Here is a 14,985-nt window from a genome sequence, read left to right as displayed (position 1 = left end):
CGGTGTGCACCGCCCCTGGCCGATGCCTCCACCCCCACACACCTTTGGGACTACATTTCCCAGCGCCCCTGACGAAGCCCTCCAGCCGCTCCCGAAGCCTCTTCCTAGCTTTTGAACTACATTTCCCGTGGGACTTTGCGGCTCTGCCCTGGTTTTCCCCTACCTTTGCCGGCCGCGCAGCCTCCTTCCGGACTCCACTTCCCAGCAGCGCCCACAGCGGGCTGGGCGGGGCGCGGCGACCCGAGGGGCGGGGGCGGCAGGCGGCCCTGCGCGGGGGAGGCCAGCGCCTCCCTGGGCCTGCCGGGGCGGCAGCCTCCGCGATGCCGCTGCTCGTTGAGGGGCGGCGAGTGCGGCTGCCTCAGTCCGCCCGGGACCTCGTACGAGCCCACCCGCCTCTGGAGGTGAGCGGGACCCGGGCGCGAGGGCTTCGGGGCGGACCCGAGGGTAACCTGTCGGGCGGGAAGACCTCTCCTCTCCCCACCGCCACCGCCCCACGCTCCCTCGAAAGAGATTTTAAACTTGGTGCAGCCGAGGTGCGGTTAGCGCATCCGGAGCCGCGGCGGCCGACTTTCTGTTTTCATTTGAGAGGTCTGTGGAGCTTTTTGCCTTCTTTAGACCTTACAGGGCATCTGCCGAGGTTCCTCTTTTAGAGGCGGGGACGGAGGCCCAGAGAGGTTAGGTGACTTGCGCAAGGTCGCACAGCACCGCGGCTTGAGGCTCCCCGAACTCCCGATTCCCAGATTGGGCGGTCCCTTCTCCCATAACGGACGTGGCCGGTTAAGGCAAATCTGGGCACCCTTCCTTGGCCACTGGCACTCGCAGAGGACCTCCTCCCCGTGGTGAACGTTGCCTCGTCCACGTGTCTTCAGGAAGCAGGAGGTTATTCCAAGGTGTGCTTCGCACAGCGGTGAGCAGGAGCGTCCTGGCGGGGCCCCTTGCCGGCCTCCTGGGGCACAGGGCTCCCGGTTATTTTTAGCCAGAAGAAAGGGCTCTGCTTTTCCCCAGCTGGGTCGGTGGAGAGGACCACGCCCTGATGGAAGGGTCCCCCCCCACCCCCGCTTTTGTCCTCAATTAGATTTCTGAACGCTTGAGATTAGATTCACATGCTCATGTAGGGACCGTTTGGAAGGTGAAAAAATTCAGGACCAAACATTCGACTCATCACAGATCCAGTTAGGGGATAATCAAGCCCCCATTCACTGACAAGACATTCTTAGGCTGGGCAGGGTCCCTGCTCTCAGGGCAGTTAACAGTCTAAAGGAGGGGGGTGTGCGGGATTTTTTAATCAAAGAATGGCTCAAATATCACAAACCATTAAGTGCTGTAAAGAAAAACATGCCTTTTCACTCTGAGATGTGAAACACAGGGCCTGGCCTGGAAGGTTAGGGAAGTTATGCTTGAGGATGCTTGAGGTTTCTTCTGTAGCAGTTGCACAGTGTGGAATTATTGTGTTTGCTGCTTACTTGTTTTGTTTATTCTCCTTTGAACTGTCTCCCAGATTGTAAACTTCCTGAAAGCAGAGTATCTGTCATTGCCTTTGTATTCTCAGAGCCTTGGGCAGCCCCTGGTGTAAGAGTGGGCATTCTGTAAATAGTTGTTACATAAATGAGTGAACAAAATGACAACTGAACTAGGGTTTGACGGATGACATGGAATTACTGACAGCAAGAAGGCAGACAGCTCTGTGTGATTCGCAACTTGCATTTCACAGACAAACTAGTGATATTAGCCACATTTATGGTGGCCTAGGAGATCTAGGCATTTGCTAAGCGCTTTCCTTGGACCCCATCAACTGTCACACTTGTTAACCAGCAGAGGACTCACCAAGGAAGACAATTTCAGCTGCCTTAAGAGTTTAGGTGATCTCTCTCCTTTTTGAAAATTTCCATGATAAAAAGTTAAAAGGATCGATGTCCCAGGCAGGGCACCGAATGTGGAGAGAGGGTGGGGTCTGGTGACATGTCAGGGCAGCTCCTTTCCCAGGAGGTTGTGGCCTGTTAGGGAGACGTGGCCTAGAAGGGCTGTGCGGTAGGGACAGTTCTCCTGAGTGGAGTGTGGAGGAAGGAGGATCCCTTTCCCCTGAAGCAGTCTCAGGGCAGGAGGATGGAGGCAAGAGAGAGATTTGAAAAGGAGAGGGTGGGGAGGGCATTCTCGTTGGACAAGCTGACTGCATTTGTGTGGGGCTGCGGGGCTGGCCAGTGTCCCTGGTGCAGTGAGTATGAGAAGGGAAAGAGTGAAAGACAAACCTGGAGAGGTAGGTTGTACTCAGATTGAGTGATTATTGTACTTAGAGTGCTCATTATTTCATCCAGTAAGGGATGGGAAGAAATAGAAGGATTAATTCTTATTTTTATAGCAAGTAGCCTGTCCTCTTTGTAGAAAAATAGAAAATAAAGATATTAAAAAGAAGGAAGAAACTTACCTATGATCACTGCTATCTTCACATTTTGGGGAATACCCTTACAGAGGTTTTTCATTCTACGTAATATACGTTTAAAAAATGGTAACATACAATATAGTCTGTTTTATAATGTGCTTTTTTCATGTAACAATATGTTGTGAGTATGCAGCACCAGATGTTGTGTAAGCTTTCCATAGCTATGCTAAGAATATAATAATGATAAAAATAAAAACAGTAACAGCAATACAGTGGAACTTGCGGAGCATCCCAGCCCTATGAAGTAGTTGCTATCTCCATTTTACAGATGAAGACTGTTGAGGCACAGAGAGGTTGAGTAACTTGCCCAAGGTCACACAGTCTGTAAGTGTTGAAGCCAGGATTAGAACCCTGGCAGTCTGTCCTTGAGTCTCGAGCTGTGCTGCCCCATAAAATAGCCATGAGACACATGCAGCAGTGACATTTAAGTTAGTGAAAATTAAATAAAATATTAACATTTTTCCTCCGTCGCAGTGGCCACATTTCCAATGCTCAGCAGCCACATGGGGCTCGTGGCTACTGTCTGAGACAGCACAGAGAGAGACCATTTCCGTCCTGCAGAAAGTTCTCTGGGGCAGTGCAGTCTGGAGCTTTCACCCTTAAGCAGTCACTATATGCTCGGTAGCGATTGCCGCAACATCTTGTTTCGTGGGTCCATAGATTTCCACAACATGAATGCAACATAATTTCGTTTCTGCAATTTAAGCATGCAAGATAATTATGTTCCCCCTGTGAACATTCTCAGAACTAAATCTTTATAAGCCCCCGTAATTAGTTTCTAAAGTTTGTATTCCTATATATTGCTGGACTTGGAAAGGTTTTTGATCAGAAAAGTGATGTAAGAAAATCTGTGTTTTGAAGCAGTGATGCTGGCAGCCATCAGTAGGATGGACTGGGTAAGGGATACTGGAGGCAGGGACACAGGTGGAGAATGGTGGCACCCACTGGTCGAGTGCAAGCCTGTTGCACACCTCTTCTCCGCCCGTCATTCTCCCCATTGACCAGAGCAGGAGACGGAAGCACAGAGGGTCAGCACCTCACCCCAAAGCGCCCAAAAGGTCACGGTTAGTGGCAGAGGTGAATGGCAGGGTAGGGCCCTGTACCCAGCAGCGTCTTGCTCTGCGTCTTCTGCTTGTAAATTATATTTTAGTAATTTAAATGTAAGATGATAAAGGACTGAATTAAGGCGGTGCAAGTGGGAATGGCAAAGAAGGCTCAAATTTAGAGCTAATAATCTCTCACAACCACTGTGCTTTACAGCTCACAAAACACTTTTATACTTGCTCTCCAGTTTATGAAAGAACTGGCAGAATATGGCAGCCCAGCTAATGGGCTCTAGGATCATCCCCGAGGTTACAGCTGAGGGATTGGCTGAGTGAGACAGGAATCAGCAAACTACAGCCCACGGGCCAAATCCTGTTTTTGTACTGCCTGCGAGCCAAGAATGGGCTTTGCCTTTTTAAGTGGTTATAAAACAAGTAACAAACAAAACAGTATTCAATGATGTGAAAATTATAGGAAATTCACATTTCAATGTCCTTAAATAAAGTTTTATTGGCACACAGTCATGCCCATTTGCTTACATATTGTCTCTGGCTGCTTTTGAGCTGAGTAGTTGCAGGGGAGTGTACATTCTGCAAAGCCTAAAAAATGGACTATCTGGTCCTTTTCAGAAAAAGTTTGCTGACCCTGGGTTAAGAAAATAGAACTGTGAATAAATATTGGGAAATGAGGATGAGGGGTAGTAGGAGAGACTGAGGGAAAAGATACTAGTGAATATTAGGGTCCTCACAGTATTAGAATTTGAGAAAACTGGGGCTACTTTTATTTCAGAACGTTCATGAGTTTATAAAATAGGACTGTGCATTTTTCCCAAAAAGAAGCTGTTGGGCTAAACATTTTTTCATTCCTTAAAGTGGAAGACAAAGCAACATCCTGTTTTAGATGTTGGTGGCATCGTGTCTTCTGAGAATTTTTGCTTTTATTTCTTTGGGAAATAGCTGTGTCGAAAAGAGCAGTGATTTTTGCTTTTGTTATGAAAGTGATAATTCATTTCTAACGAATAGCTTTGCTTTTGGGTGGTGACCCAGTTGTGAAAATGAGGGGTAAAAATTTGCCTTTACTCAGCTCACCCACCCTCTCCCCCCACCCCCACACCCAGGAAAGAACAAAGCAAAACGTAAGTTAATACTTACTTAAGGAATAATAAAAAGGGAATTCTGAATTCTCTCTTATGTTATTTTAAATTAAGGTGGGGTGAGAAGTGGTATGAAAATGAAGTTCTCACTGATACCTGGTGTTGTAAGCGTTAGAACAATCAACCACATCCAATTCTCTTTGACTTCTACACCCAGCAAAGCTGTCTTGCTAATTTAATTTTATACCACCATTGCACCTTTAGTTTATATCTCAAGTAGAGAGTCTTGTCTCCTTTTGATCACTGCCTTGCTTCCAATTAATGGAAATTTTTTAAAAGGAGAACACGCTGTCCCTAATAAACTGATCATTGTATTGATTGCATCTTGTATTGTTTTAACTTTATTTATCAAAAAATTAAAAAACAAACAAAAAAAATTTCAAACAAAACCAAAACAAAGGAATAAGAAAAACAAATAACCTAAAATAACTACATTGCTTCCAACATGTTCCTTCCACACCCCAAGAAAATTAGGAAACCATAACCGAGAAAAGGAATAAGAAAAACTAATAACCTAAAATAATGACATTGCTTCCAACATGTTCCTACCCTAACCCAAGAAAATAAACAAACTATAACCAAAGGAATAACAAAAACAAATAAACTAAAATGACTACATTGCTTCCAAAATGTTCCTACCATACCCCCCAAAAATTAACAAACCATAGTCGTTCCTGAGTATTCCCATAACATTAAGATTACTCTCCATAACTTATCTGTTATTAGATTATCGTTCCCCCTTCACTATTTGCTGTCTATCGCTAGGTCCTCTACTAATTGCATCTTGAACTAATTGCATCTTGAATTTTAAGTAACCAAACACTAATCTAAATTAGCACCAGTCATGAGAAATGGTGAGAAACCTAAATTTTAAGACTACAAGCATTCTCAAGGCAATATCTACATACGCAATATTTACTCAATTGAATAAGAACTTGTGGCAGTTAAAAAGGAAATTATGATGTATTTCAGTGTTGTCTCAATTTGACATTACTGAAAACAAAAGTTTAATTCGGGTTTCATTCATGAAGTTAACCACCTAACTTTTTTTTTTTTTTTTTTAACAGACTTATTGCAGAAGAATGTATGTAAATATTCTATTAGTCAAATTTGGGGCACCTAATACTAACATATCCCTTTCATAAATTTGTTTATTTATGAGAGGTCCTTTTTGTTTTTCCATTTAATAATAGCATAACTGTATCATAGAACATTTAGAGTATAGCGAAAAGACCACACACAGCAGTAGACTCACTCAAAAATCACTCACATTTGCTCCATTCCCACACAACCTTGGTCATATTGGTGAATTTCCCTCCGGTATTTTTTCCTATGTGTATCTTCATTTTAGCAGTGTTATATTAACAGTGTGTTTATAGCTCTTTTTTCAAATTTTTGTCTTTGTATTTTACTTTTCAGTTAACATGTCAAAACTATTTTCCTACAGTCTTCATTTTTCACAACTGTGCAGCCAGTGGTTGTGAGCTGGTTCAGCATAATTCACTCACCTCTTCTGATGCTGTTCCCAGCTTTTTGCCTCACTGAATGACACAATGCTAAATGCATTTGGGTTTATTTCCTCAATAAAGATTTCCAGAAGTGGGGTTTCCAGGTTAAAGAGATTAGGGGATAGGGAAGTTCTTAACCCCTCTTCCTCTTTAAAGTCAATGAAGGGATGTGATTTCTGAGCCACCCAATCCATTATTCCATGTAACTGGATTCTCTTTACAATTGTAAAATTGTTGAGAGTCTCACACTCATTAGTAAAGAACTGTGATCTTGTTTCATAGGTACTAAAATCTTGATTTGTAGGCAAAAACCCAGAATTTCATTGTTTTCTTTGCATTGTTCCAAGTGCTTATTATTGTTGCCTTTTTATTTTAGCCTTTCGGTCAAGTAATACACACACTTCTGACATACTAGTGTTTCCCACTTTGAGTACACTTTGGCTCTCTCCTCCTCTCTAGTTATTCAAGCCTCACTAATTTACATCACTATTTTATTTTTTTTTAATTAAACAGGAAAGAGCCAGACTTCTCAGAGGTCAGTCTGTTCAACAAGTGGGACCCCAGGGCCTTCTGTATGTTCAGCAAAGAGAGCTTGCAGTGACCTCCCCAAAGGATGGTAGGTTAGGAAGCAGTGAATTGGGCATGATCACAAAAGGCTATTGGATATTTTATTTTATTTCTTTTTTAAACAGGCTCCATCTCCATTCTGGGTTCTGATGATGCCACCACTTGTCACATTGTGGTCCTGAGGCACACAGGTATGAGAGAGATGAAGGAAATCATTACTTAACCGACCCAACATTTGGGAACTTATAATTTTTCAATTTGAGTTTCCTGGTGTCCTATTTGAAACCTGACTTTGCTCACCTTTTTTCTAGCCTGCATGGTATCTCCCTGTGGCCTTGGTCAGAATGGGTTGGCTGGGCAGCACATGCTGTCCTATTTCTTTTCTTGCAGGACATTCAAAGATGAGGAGGTCCAAAGGGACAGGAGTAGACTTGGCTTGCTTTTTGAGTTCTCACTGGAAATAACATGAGTCCTTTCACCCTTGTTCTTCAGGTAATGGGGCTACCTGCTTGACACATTGTGATGGAACCGACACCAAAGCTGAGGTCCCCTTGATCATGAACTCCATAAAATCCTTTTCCAACCACACTCAATGTGGAAGGTGAGCTCCACGACACACTATTATGTGACATTGGGAACTGTGCACCATTGTGTAGAGGAAATGGCTGTGGAAGCGGTTACGGCAACATAGAATGTCAGCATCACAATGTCTGCCTTGTTCCCCTAGAGCAGAAGTTGGCCCAGTGTTGGCACTCGGCCAGTAGTTGTTGAGTGAATAGATGAAGCGCCTGGGCAAGGAAGCAGTACTGGATTTTAAATGGAAGGTTTGATGTTGAACCTGTAGTTTTATTTTCAGTATGTTATTGAATATATGTTACTGTGTCATCAGGCTTTGTTCTGTTATCCTAGATGTGGTATCTCTTCTTTCAGTTATTCATTCACTCTGCAGTTATCTGTTGACTGCTTCCTGTGAGCAAAAACCTATTATAGGTGCCAAGGACATAGCAGTGAGCTGAGTAGATGAGAAAACCTGCCCCCCAAGGTCTTCATATTCTAATGCAAGGAGACAGTCAATAAACTATATAGGATGTTAAATGGTGAAAAGGACTGTGGAGAAAAATAAAGCAGCAAAGAGGCATGGGGTTGGCTAGGTGGAATGGAGTGGCAGTTTTAAAATTCACTGGGTCAGTGGTTTCTCCGTGGGCTGCTGTAAAGGACTGTCCTCTGATCTGACCATCCACTACAGCATCTGATCCTCTCAGTGGTTATAGGAAGTGTCTGCTGTCTCCATTTTGCAGAGGAGGAGGTTGAGATTCGTCTTACCTGGAGTCACAAAGCTGGCTAAGTGGCCGGCCTGGGACACAGGTCTGCCTGTAAAACCAGTGCTCGCACATGTAGCCCCTCTTCCTGTCTCCCCATTTCTCATTTTCTAGACGTTGCAGGCATTTCTCTCATTTGAAGTCTAAGGTAGCCATTGAACAAATAGTTCCTGTTGCGTACAAGTTCTTAGGGCCCCAGGGATTTAAAAACAAAAACCCTTTCTTTTAGGGTTCCATTAGTGTAATACAGATCAACTTTTTATTTTAATTCTTCTTCCAGCTGAGTCTAGGCCACAGGCAGGCCTGGCTTCGGGGGCCTGTGACCCGTGCAGTCACACCGGACCCTGTGCTTCCAAAGGTCCTGGAGTTTCATTTTGCACTGGGCTCCGTAGATTAAATAACTCCACCTGCCCACAGGCCAAGTCTGTGACTCTCAGAACATGACTGTGAGATAGTCCCAGTCTCTTGGGCACGCTGGAAGGTTTGCTGAAACTGTGATTCGGCAGGCAAACATGGCAGTTCAGTGGAGGGCAAAGCCTCTTACTACTTTAATGTCTGTTATGAGGCCACTTGATGCTAGGCCTGGTACTGGATACACATAAGATTCTGGCTTTTTCCCTGGAAGTTTTTGTCTCTCAGTAGAAGGCAGTGTGAAATATGGCAGTGCTTTCCCAAGCACTAGTTTCCCAGGTTGTTGGAGGCCATGGAAAAGGGGGTTTGGTAGACAAGTGGGTGGGAAACTCAGGGTTAAAGAAAATTAGTTTGGTTTTTAAATTGTGCAGTCTCTTAGAGCCTTATTTTTTGCTAATGTGCATTGTGACTCCCTAGGGAGGGACTACTAAGACAGGATTTCTTGTACTTACTTAATTCCAGGAACATCTTTTTTCCCCGTCTCATGTGGATAATGTTCAGAGGAACACACTTTGGGAAAAGTTAGTGTAGTGGAATAGAACAGGTGCCTTAGAAACAGACAGACCCAGGTTTTATGTGAGGACCCCCCAGTTTCCTCCTCTATAAAGTGGAGATGAGAATCTCTCTCTCACCAAGACATGGTGGACATGAAATAAGAAAACCTTTCAAGGATCTAATTCAGTCCCTCCACAGATGGGCTTTTAATCAACAGAAGTTTTCTTCCCTTCCCAGTCCCACACCCTAGTCCTCTTAGGCTAAGACCTTTAAGAGGTTTTTGGAAGTATCCTGCTTTGGGTGGGTAAATAACGTGATACGATTGTATTCTTCTAGAACAGCATCTCTCATTCCCTGTATCTAGGCATAACATTTGTGTTAAGATGTAGGTCTCCTCAGGCCTCAGCAGATTCCCAGAAGCTCCTGGCCTTGGCACCCTCACTCTTTGCCCGGTGTGCCATACCGTCAGGATAAAGGCTCAGAAGCACTGCTGTAGAACAATGGTTCATGGACGCTGAGAACTAAAATTCAAAGTGAAGCCAGTGCCCACTGTCAGTGTGTTGTGCTGGCCTCTGACCTCCGTCCCATCTCTTTGCCAGGCTGGAAGTACACCTCGTGGGAGGCTTCAGTGACGATAGGCAGTTGTCACAAAAACTTACTCATCAACTTCTTAGTAAGTTCCCCCCCCCCCCCAAATTTGATAAAAATTTCTACCTATTTTTGCTTGGATAAAAATCCCAATTAATACAAAACCTAAGAGAGGCACAGTACTTGAGCAATGTAAAGAAACAGGAACCACTCAGTTTGGAATCTTAGCATAAAGATTGCAAAGCATAGAGCTAAATGGCTGGGGGCTGACAGGCATGGAGACAAGATTGTCATTTAAAATAGAAATTGATTCATTCCAAAATGGTAAACATCCTGAATTGTGTAAAACCGAACCAGCCTGCTGGCAGAAATGTCTGTTTTCATCTGCTGCAGAAAATTAAAACAACACTGATTTTCTTTATTAAATTTGCATTTTTTTCTGTTTTAAAAAAAAGAGATGGTTCAGAGTTAACCATGAGGCAGTGAGGTAAGCAAACTCACAGTGCTGGAAAGTAAATTGGGACAACCTGTTGGGAAAGCAGTCTGGCACCGTGTCCAAGGTCTTTAAAAGGTTCGTATCCTTTGACCCAGTAAGTCCTCATCTGGGAATCTATTCTAAGAAAATAATCTGATATGTGCAGAGATTTGTGCCCAAAGATGAGAGGTAAAGCATTAGTTATAACAGAAAACAATGTGAATGACCTTCAGAAGGGGGATAATTACATGGCCATTAAATTAATACTTAGGAAAAGGTTTCAATTACATGGAAAAATGCCTGTGTGCAAAAAAATCCGGATATAAAATTGTCTACATGGGATAAGTGGATATAAAAGTGTCTACAGGGTATGAACTCAGCTGTGCACAGAAAAACATGGAAGATAATACAATGATTATCAACAGTGTTGAGCTTATGGGCTTTAAAAACCTACTTATACTCTCTTGTATTTTCCAGACTTTTTACAATGATCAAATTTTTTATGACTCCGATAATCAGAAAAGAAAGTTACTTAGGAAAGGAGTAAATATGTTCTCTTATGAATCTGTCCCCCAACCCTCTCAGAATGAAGAGAAAAATGGAAAGCCTTGGTTGTCATTTCCTTTGGTCTTGAGGCTAAGAATGTGTCTGTCACTCGGCAGTCGGGGATCTGTGGGTCATTCACGAGTCTGGCCTCTGACAGACAGGCCAGGTTGTGGCTGAAAGAGTAGTGGAACGGAGATTGGTCAGCTGGCTTCCGTCCCTCTGTCCTCTTATATTGCTCAGAGTATGTTCTGCTAATTAAAGAACTTTTTTAACATCCAGTTTTAAAATTCTAATTGTAGGTGAATTTGACAGACAAGAAGATGATATTCACTTGGTGACATTATGTGTGACAGGTAAGTGCTGCTATCTTTCCCAAACAAAGCAGATTTTAGGAACTTTTTATACCCTTCTCCTGCAAGTAGGACCTTGCATCAGTACCTCAGTGGGAGAAGTCCAATTAGCTGGGGGCTTCGCTGACTTTGGGCTCTGGCTTTTCCCATCTGCTGGAACAGCCTTTAGTGCAGATGCTGAGCCCCGTTAAATACAACTCATTGTTCCATCCTTGAGATTTTCAGAAGCTTCTCTGTACTCCTGGAAAGGAAAAAGGGACTGGATCTCAGAGGAGCTACCACCTTGCACAGCAGATTGCCAGGAGGTGCAAATTCTGGGCATGGCAGTTTGTTCAATATTAATCTGACTGCCGTGCCTCTCAGCAGGGAAACAAGAAAACAGTCCCATTTATTTCCTGGATGTGCCCACCACCACCACCACCGCCACTTTGCAATGGCCGGGATCCCTCCTGGCCACTATTATGCAAAATATTAAACAACTGTTTAATATTTACATTTTTCTTTTTATTTGTTAGAATTAAATGACCGAGAAGAAAATGAAAAACACTTTCCAATAATTTATGGCATTGGTAAGTAGGTGCTTATTTCAGCATTGGAGGCTTAGGTACACATTGACAAGGTGGGCAAAATAGTGATTCCCCACTGCTGGCAGTCTCTTCCGCCTGAGGTTCATATCCTACCTAGCTCCTCCGTATATTCACTGGGGGCCTTGGGCAAGTAGCTGGACCTCTCTAACCTTTTCCTAGAAAAGAGAGAATATCCACAGTGTAAGACCGTGAAGAACAAGGCAGTAAGTATAAAGTATAGATGTGCCCTCCCAGAACACTCTCCGCATTTCTTCCCTCCATGGAGGCCAGGTGTGCTGGGGTCAGGGAGGCATTTTAATCTTCTACATAGGGAACCAAGTAAGGTTTCAATGGAAATTCTACAAAAGGAAGTGTAAAGCCATCAGGCTAAAGAAGACCCCACAGCCTCCCTCCTGTGACAGCCCCTAGTATTCCGAGCTTACGGGATAAAACTGGCTGTGCTTGCAGAGCGCTTCTACCTTATCTGTTAATATCTTATTATTTATTTATTTTATTCTCTTTAAATATGTCTGTAATAGTAAAGAGTAAAAATTCACACAAACAAGAACAGACTTTGCTAGGCTCGCAGGCCAGCCTTCTGTTCCCAGCCATACGTAGCACATCTGGCCGCAGGGCTGAGCAGGGGGCTTCGGCCCATGCCTGCTTGAAGAATGTGCATCCAGGGGGGTTAGCTGTTCTGTGTGAGGAGCAGCTCTCTTTGGAACAGAGTCTTCCGATGAGTAGCTCAACTCAGGCCTCAACTATTTTCAGTGAGATGCTTGGCTAAACGGTTGTATATTTCCCTTTCAGAAGGGGGACCTAGAGGCACTTAAGGGTAATTTTGTTCAATTTCCATTCTTCTCTCTCTCACCGAGTCCTTTTATCCATATTTTTTTCTCTTCCTTATGGTTGTAGAAATGTAAGACTGTATACATTTTCCATTTTAAGTCTTTTGTCAGTTGAAAGTCATCTGTTGTCCCTCACAGCTGTCAACATTAAAACTGCAGAGATATACAGAGCCTCCTTTCAAGATCGAGGTCCAGAGGAGGAGCTGCGTGCTGCGCGAGCTCTAACAGGAGGACCTGTGAGTTTGAAATTTTCTTTGTGTTATGGGTTGGGGGGGGCATCAAACCTATAAGCCTCGATTTTTATAGATCTTAGAAATGACAAGTTTATGTCAACTTCTTTGAAGCTGTAAATTATCAAGGAACAACACACACACCCGTAGAAGAAGAATAAATGTTTTTAGAGTATAGCTCAAGAACTTAGTTCTCTGCCTAAAGGTGTAGAGAGAGGGGTGTGTGAGAACCCACAGCATCCAGATCTAAAGAAAATGAATCCTTTTTACTTTGTGAGGACTTTACATGTCAACAAAGCAAGGAAAGCCAGGAAGGGGCAAGAAAGAGGTTTCTCCCCTCTGCACCTTGGGATCTTGCATTCCTTTGGACCAAGTCACTGAAGATCAATTTGCTGGTAGGACTTAATTTACCTGCAAGAGTGATCAAATTAACTTAAAATTCTGATTTCTTTAGGGTGCTTTTCAATAAAAAAATTTAATTTTAAAAGCTCATGGTAAAAATCTAATACATGCTATTTGAGGAGTGGGTGAAATAATTCTTTTAAATTGCTTATAGGGTGAAAAAAACAGATATCACCTTCAGAGCACCCAAAAAGAAATCTCATTTCTGTAATGCTGACATTCTCACTGGAGAGTATGTTTGGATTCAGTGGTTTTGTAAACCCTTTAACATTTTTAGGATTCCTTATGCAATTTCTCAAGTAGCATAATAAACCTTAATTTAGTTAATATTCAGAAGAATATATTTCAGTCTCAGAAACCAAAACTGAACACCGCTGGTTAAGCTGAAAACTACCACTGGAAATTAAGAATTCAGAGAACTGGTCAGTTGGTAAATTAGTTTTTGCAAACTCGTTTTTCCTTTCTTGTGATGGGGCAACAGGCATTGTGTGCTTGTAAGTTGCAATTCACTTGGGGTATAAATGAAGAGGCAATGTTTATGTAGCAGGGAGGAGCATGGACTTTAGCCAAACACACTGGGTGTGATGCCCGGCTGCTCTGATGCCTTGTGGACAGGTGGCTGTGGGCAGTGGGCCTCACCTTTCTGAAGCAGGTTTTCACCCAAAGTGGGGGAAATGCCATCTTCCTGCAGGAGTATTGTCAGGACTAAACAAAATAGTGTCTGTTACCCGTAAAGTGAAGAACCAAACACACTGTAAGTATGCAGTAAGTGGCAGCTTTTGATCTTACGTGAGACAGAATTTTTAAGAAGCTTTTTATCCTTAAATACTAGATTACACTGGAGCTTGCATGAATAGTAAGGTTTGAGAGGTGGATGACATTCCTGAAATTCTACCTTGAAATGTTCTTTTTTAGATGATTAGCATATATGATGCAAAGACAGAACAACTCCGTATAGGACCGTATTACTGGATGCCATTTCCACATGTAGATTTCTGGCTGCAGCAAGATGATAAGCAAATACTAGAGGTGAGAATTTACAGGTTGGATAAGTCTTAAATCTCTGGACCCTGGTTCCCCATCTGTAAGAAAAAAAGGGTTGAGACTAGGTAACAGCTGCTTTTCCTTTTTTGGGCATGGTTTTTAGGATGCAACTTGCAAAACCCCATTTAACGTCTATATCACTTGGGAATAAGATGTAATGTCTTGGATAGGAATCTGCATAGGAAAGCAGAAGCAATCCACTGCTTTTTTCTCACTAACCCAGCAACTTGTTTCTTTTGAAATTTTACAAGTTGTATATACACACAGACACACAGTATTCCAAAAATATCTTGATCAATGTCTAAGAAACACAAAGCAATTTGTGTGTAGGGGAACAGAGCAAAGTTACTCTTCTCGAATGGTAATAATCTTATTTTTTCAGAACCTTTCCACATCACCTCTGGCTGAGCCCTCCCACTTTGTTGAACATATCAGATCTACCTTGATGTTTTTAAAAAAATACCCGTCTCCAACCAACACGCTGTTTCCTGGAAATAAAGCTCTACTCTACAAAAAAAATGAAGACGGCTTATGGGAAAAGATCTCTTCTCCAGGAAGCTAAAACTAGGAATTACCAAAGAAAGCAACTTTTTGACATGACAAAGACCATTGGTGGGGTTGGAAAGACTATGAATTTGTAATCTATTTCGGCTGAGTCCTGGGCCTCAGACTCAGTGTCTTTCACATGACTTTCTAAATAAAATCTTCTTATTTTGGCAAAGGCAATTGTTTAGATTTACTTTTTGCTTTACTAAAAAGTTGATGTCCAGCTTTTTCTTTCTGGTTAGTAATAAGGGGCAGCAGAGAAGCTACCGGTCTCACTTGTTCTATATGCAGCTATTTCAGATACTTAGATAAAGTATTTCTAATTCTGCTAAATTAGCGAATAAAGTAAACTCTACAGTTGAGTGTGGAAAAAAAATTAAAACACAGTATAATTCAGTAATAATTTATATATCCCAGAGGTTTTTTTTGGCCCCAAAATATTTTAGTTCTCCAAAA

At 42.7% G+C, this 14,985-nt stretch overlaps 1 protein-coding gene across 4 annotated transcripts; it reads left to right on the top strand.

Moving 5' to 3' along the window:
* Positions 1–251: 251 nt before the first annotated feature.
* On the top strand, positions 252–14,709 carry NTAN1 (N-terminal asparagine amidase). 4 transcript variants are annotated; one of them, XM_037814194.1, is made up of 10 exons: positions 252–401; positions 6,656–6,758; positions 6,835–6,900; positions 7,202–7,310; positions 9,534–9,607; positions 10,843–10,896; positions 11,409–11,462; positions 12,446–12,543; positions 13,855–13,968; positions 14,366–14,709. In XM_037814194.1, exons 1-10 carry the CDS (start codon positions 321–323, stop codon positions 14,543–14,545), a joined length of 933 nt encoding a protein of 310 aa, XP_037670122.1. In that variant the 5' UTR covers positions 252–320; the 3' UTR covers positions 14,546–14,709. The 4 variants fall into 4 exon arrangements, with proteins under 4 accessions (XP_037670122.1, XP_037670124.1, XP_037670123.1 ...); XM_037814197.1 differs by lacking the exon at positions 252–401 and adding an exon at positions 891–907; XM_037814195.1 differs by lacking the exon at positions 6,656–6,758 and having other exon boundaries at positions 276–401.
* Positions 14,710–14,985: the final 276 nt, after the last annotated feature.

This window comes from Choloepus didactylus, chromosome 21 (genome assembly GCF_015220235.1).
Source record: "Choloepus didactylus isolate mChoDid1 chromosome 21, mChoDid1.pri, whole genome shotgun sequence".
In the NCBI taxonomy this organism is placed as follows: Eukaryota; Metazoa; Chordata; class Mammalia; order Pilosa; family Megalonychidae; genus Choloepus; species Choloepus didactylus.
Note: the sequence above shows the minus strand (reverse complement) of the source record. Positions and strands in the feature narration are given on the sequence as shown.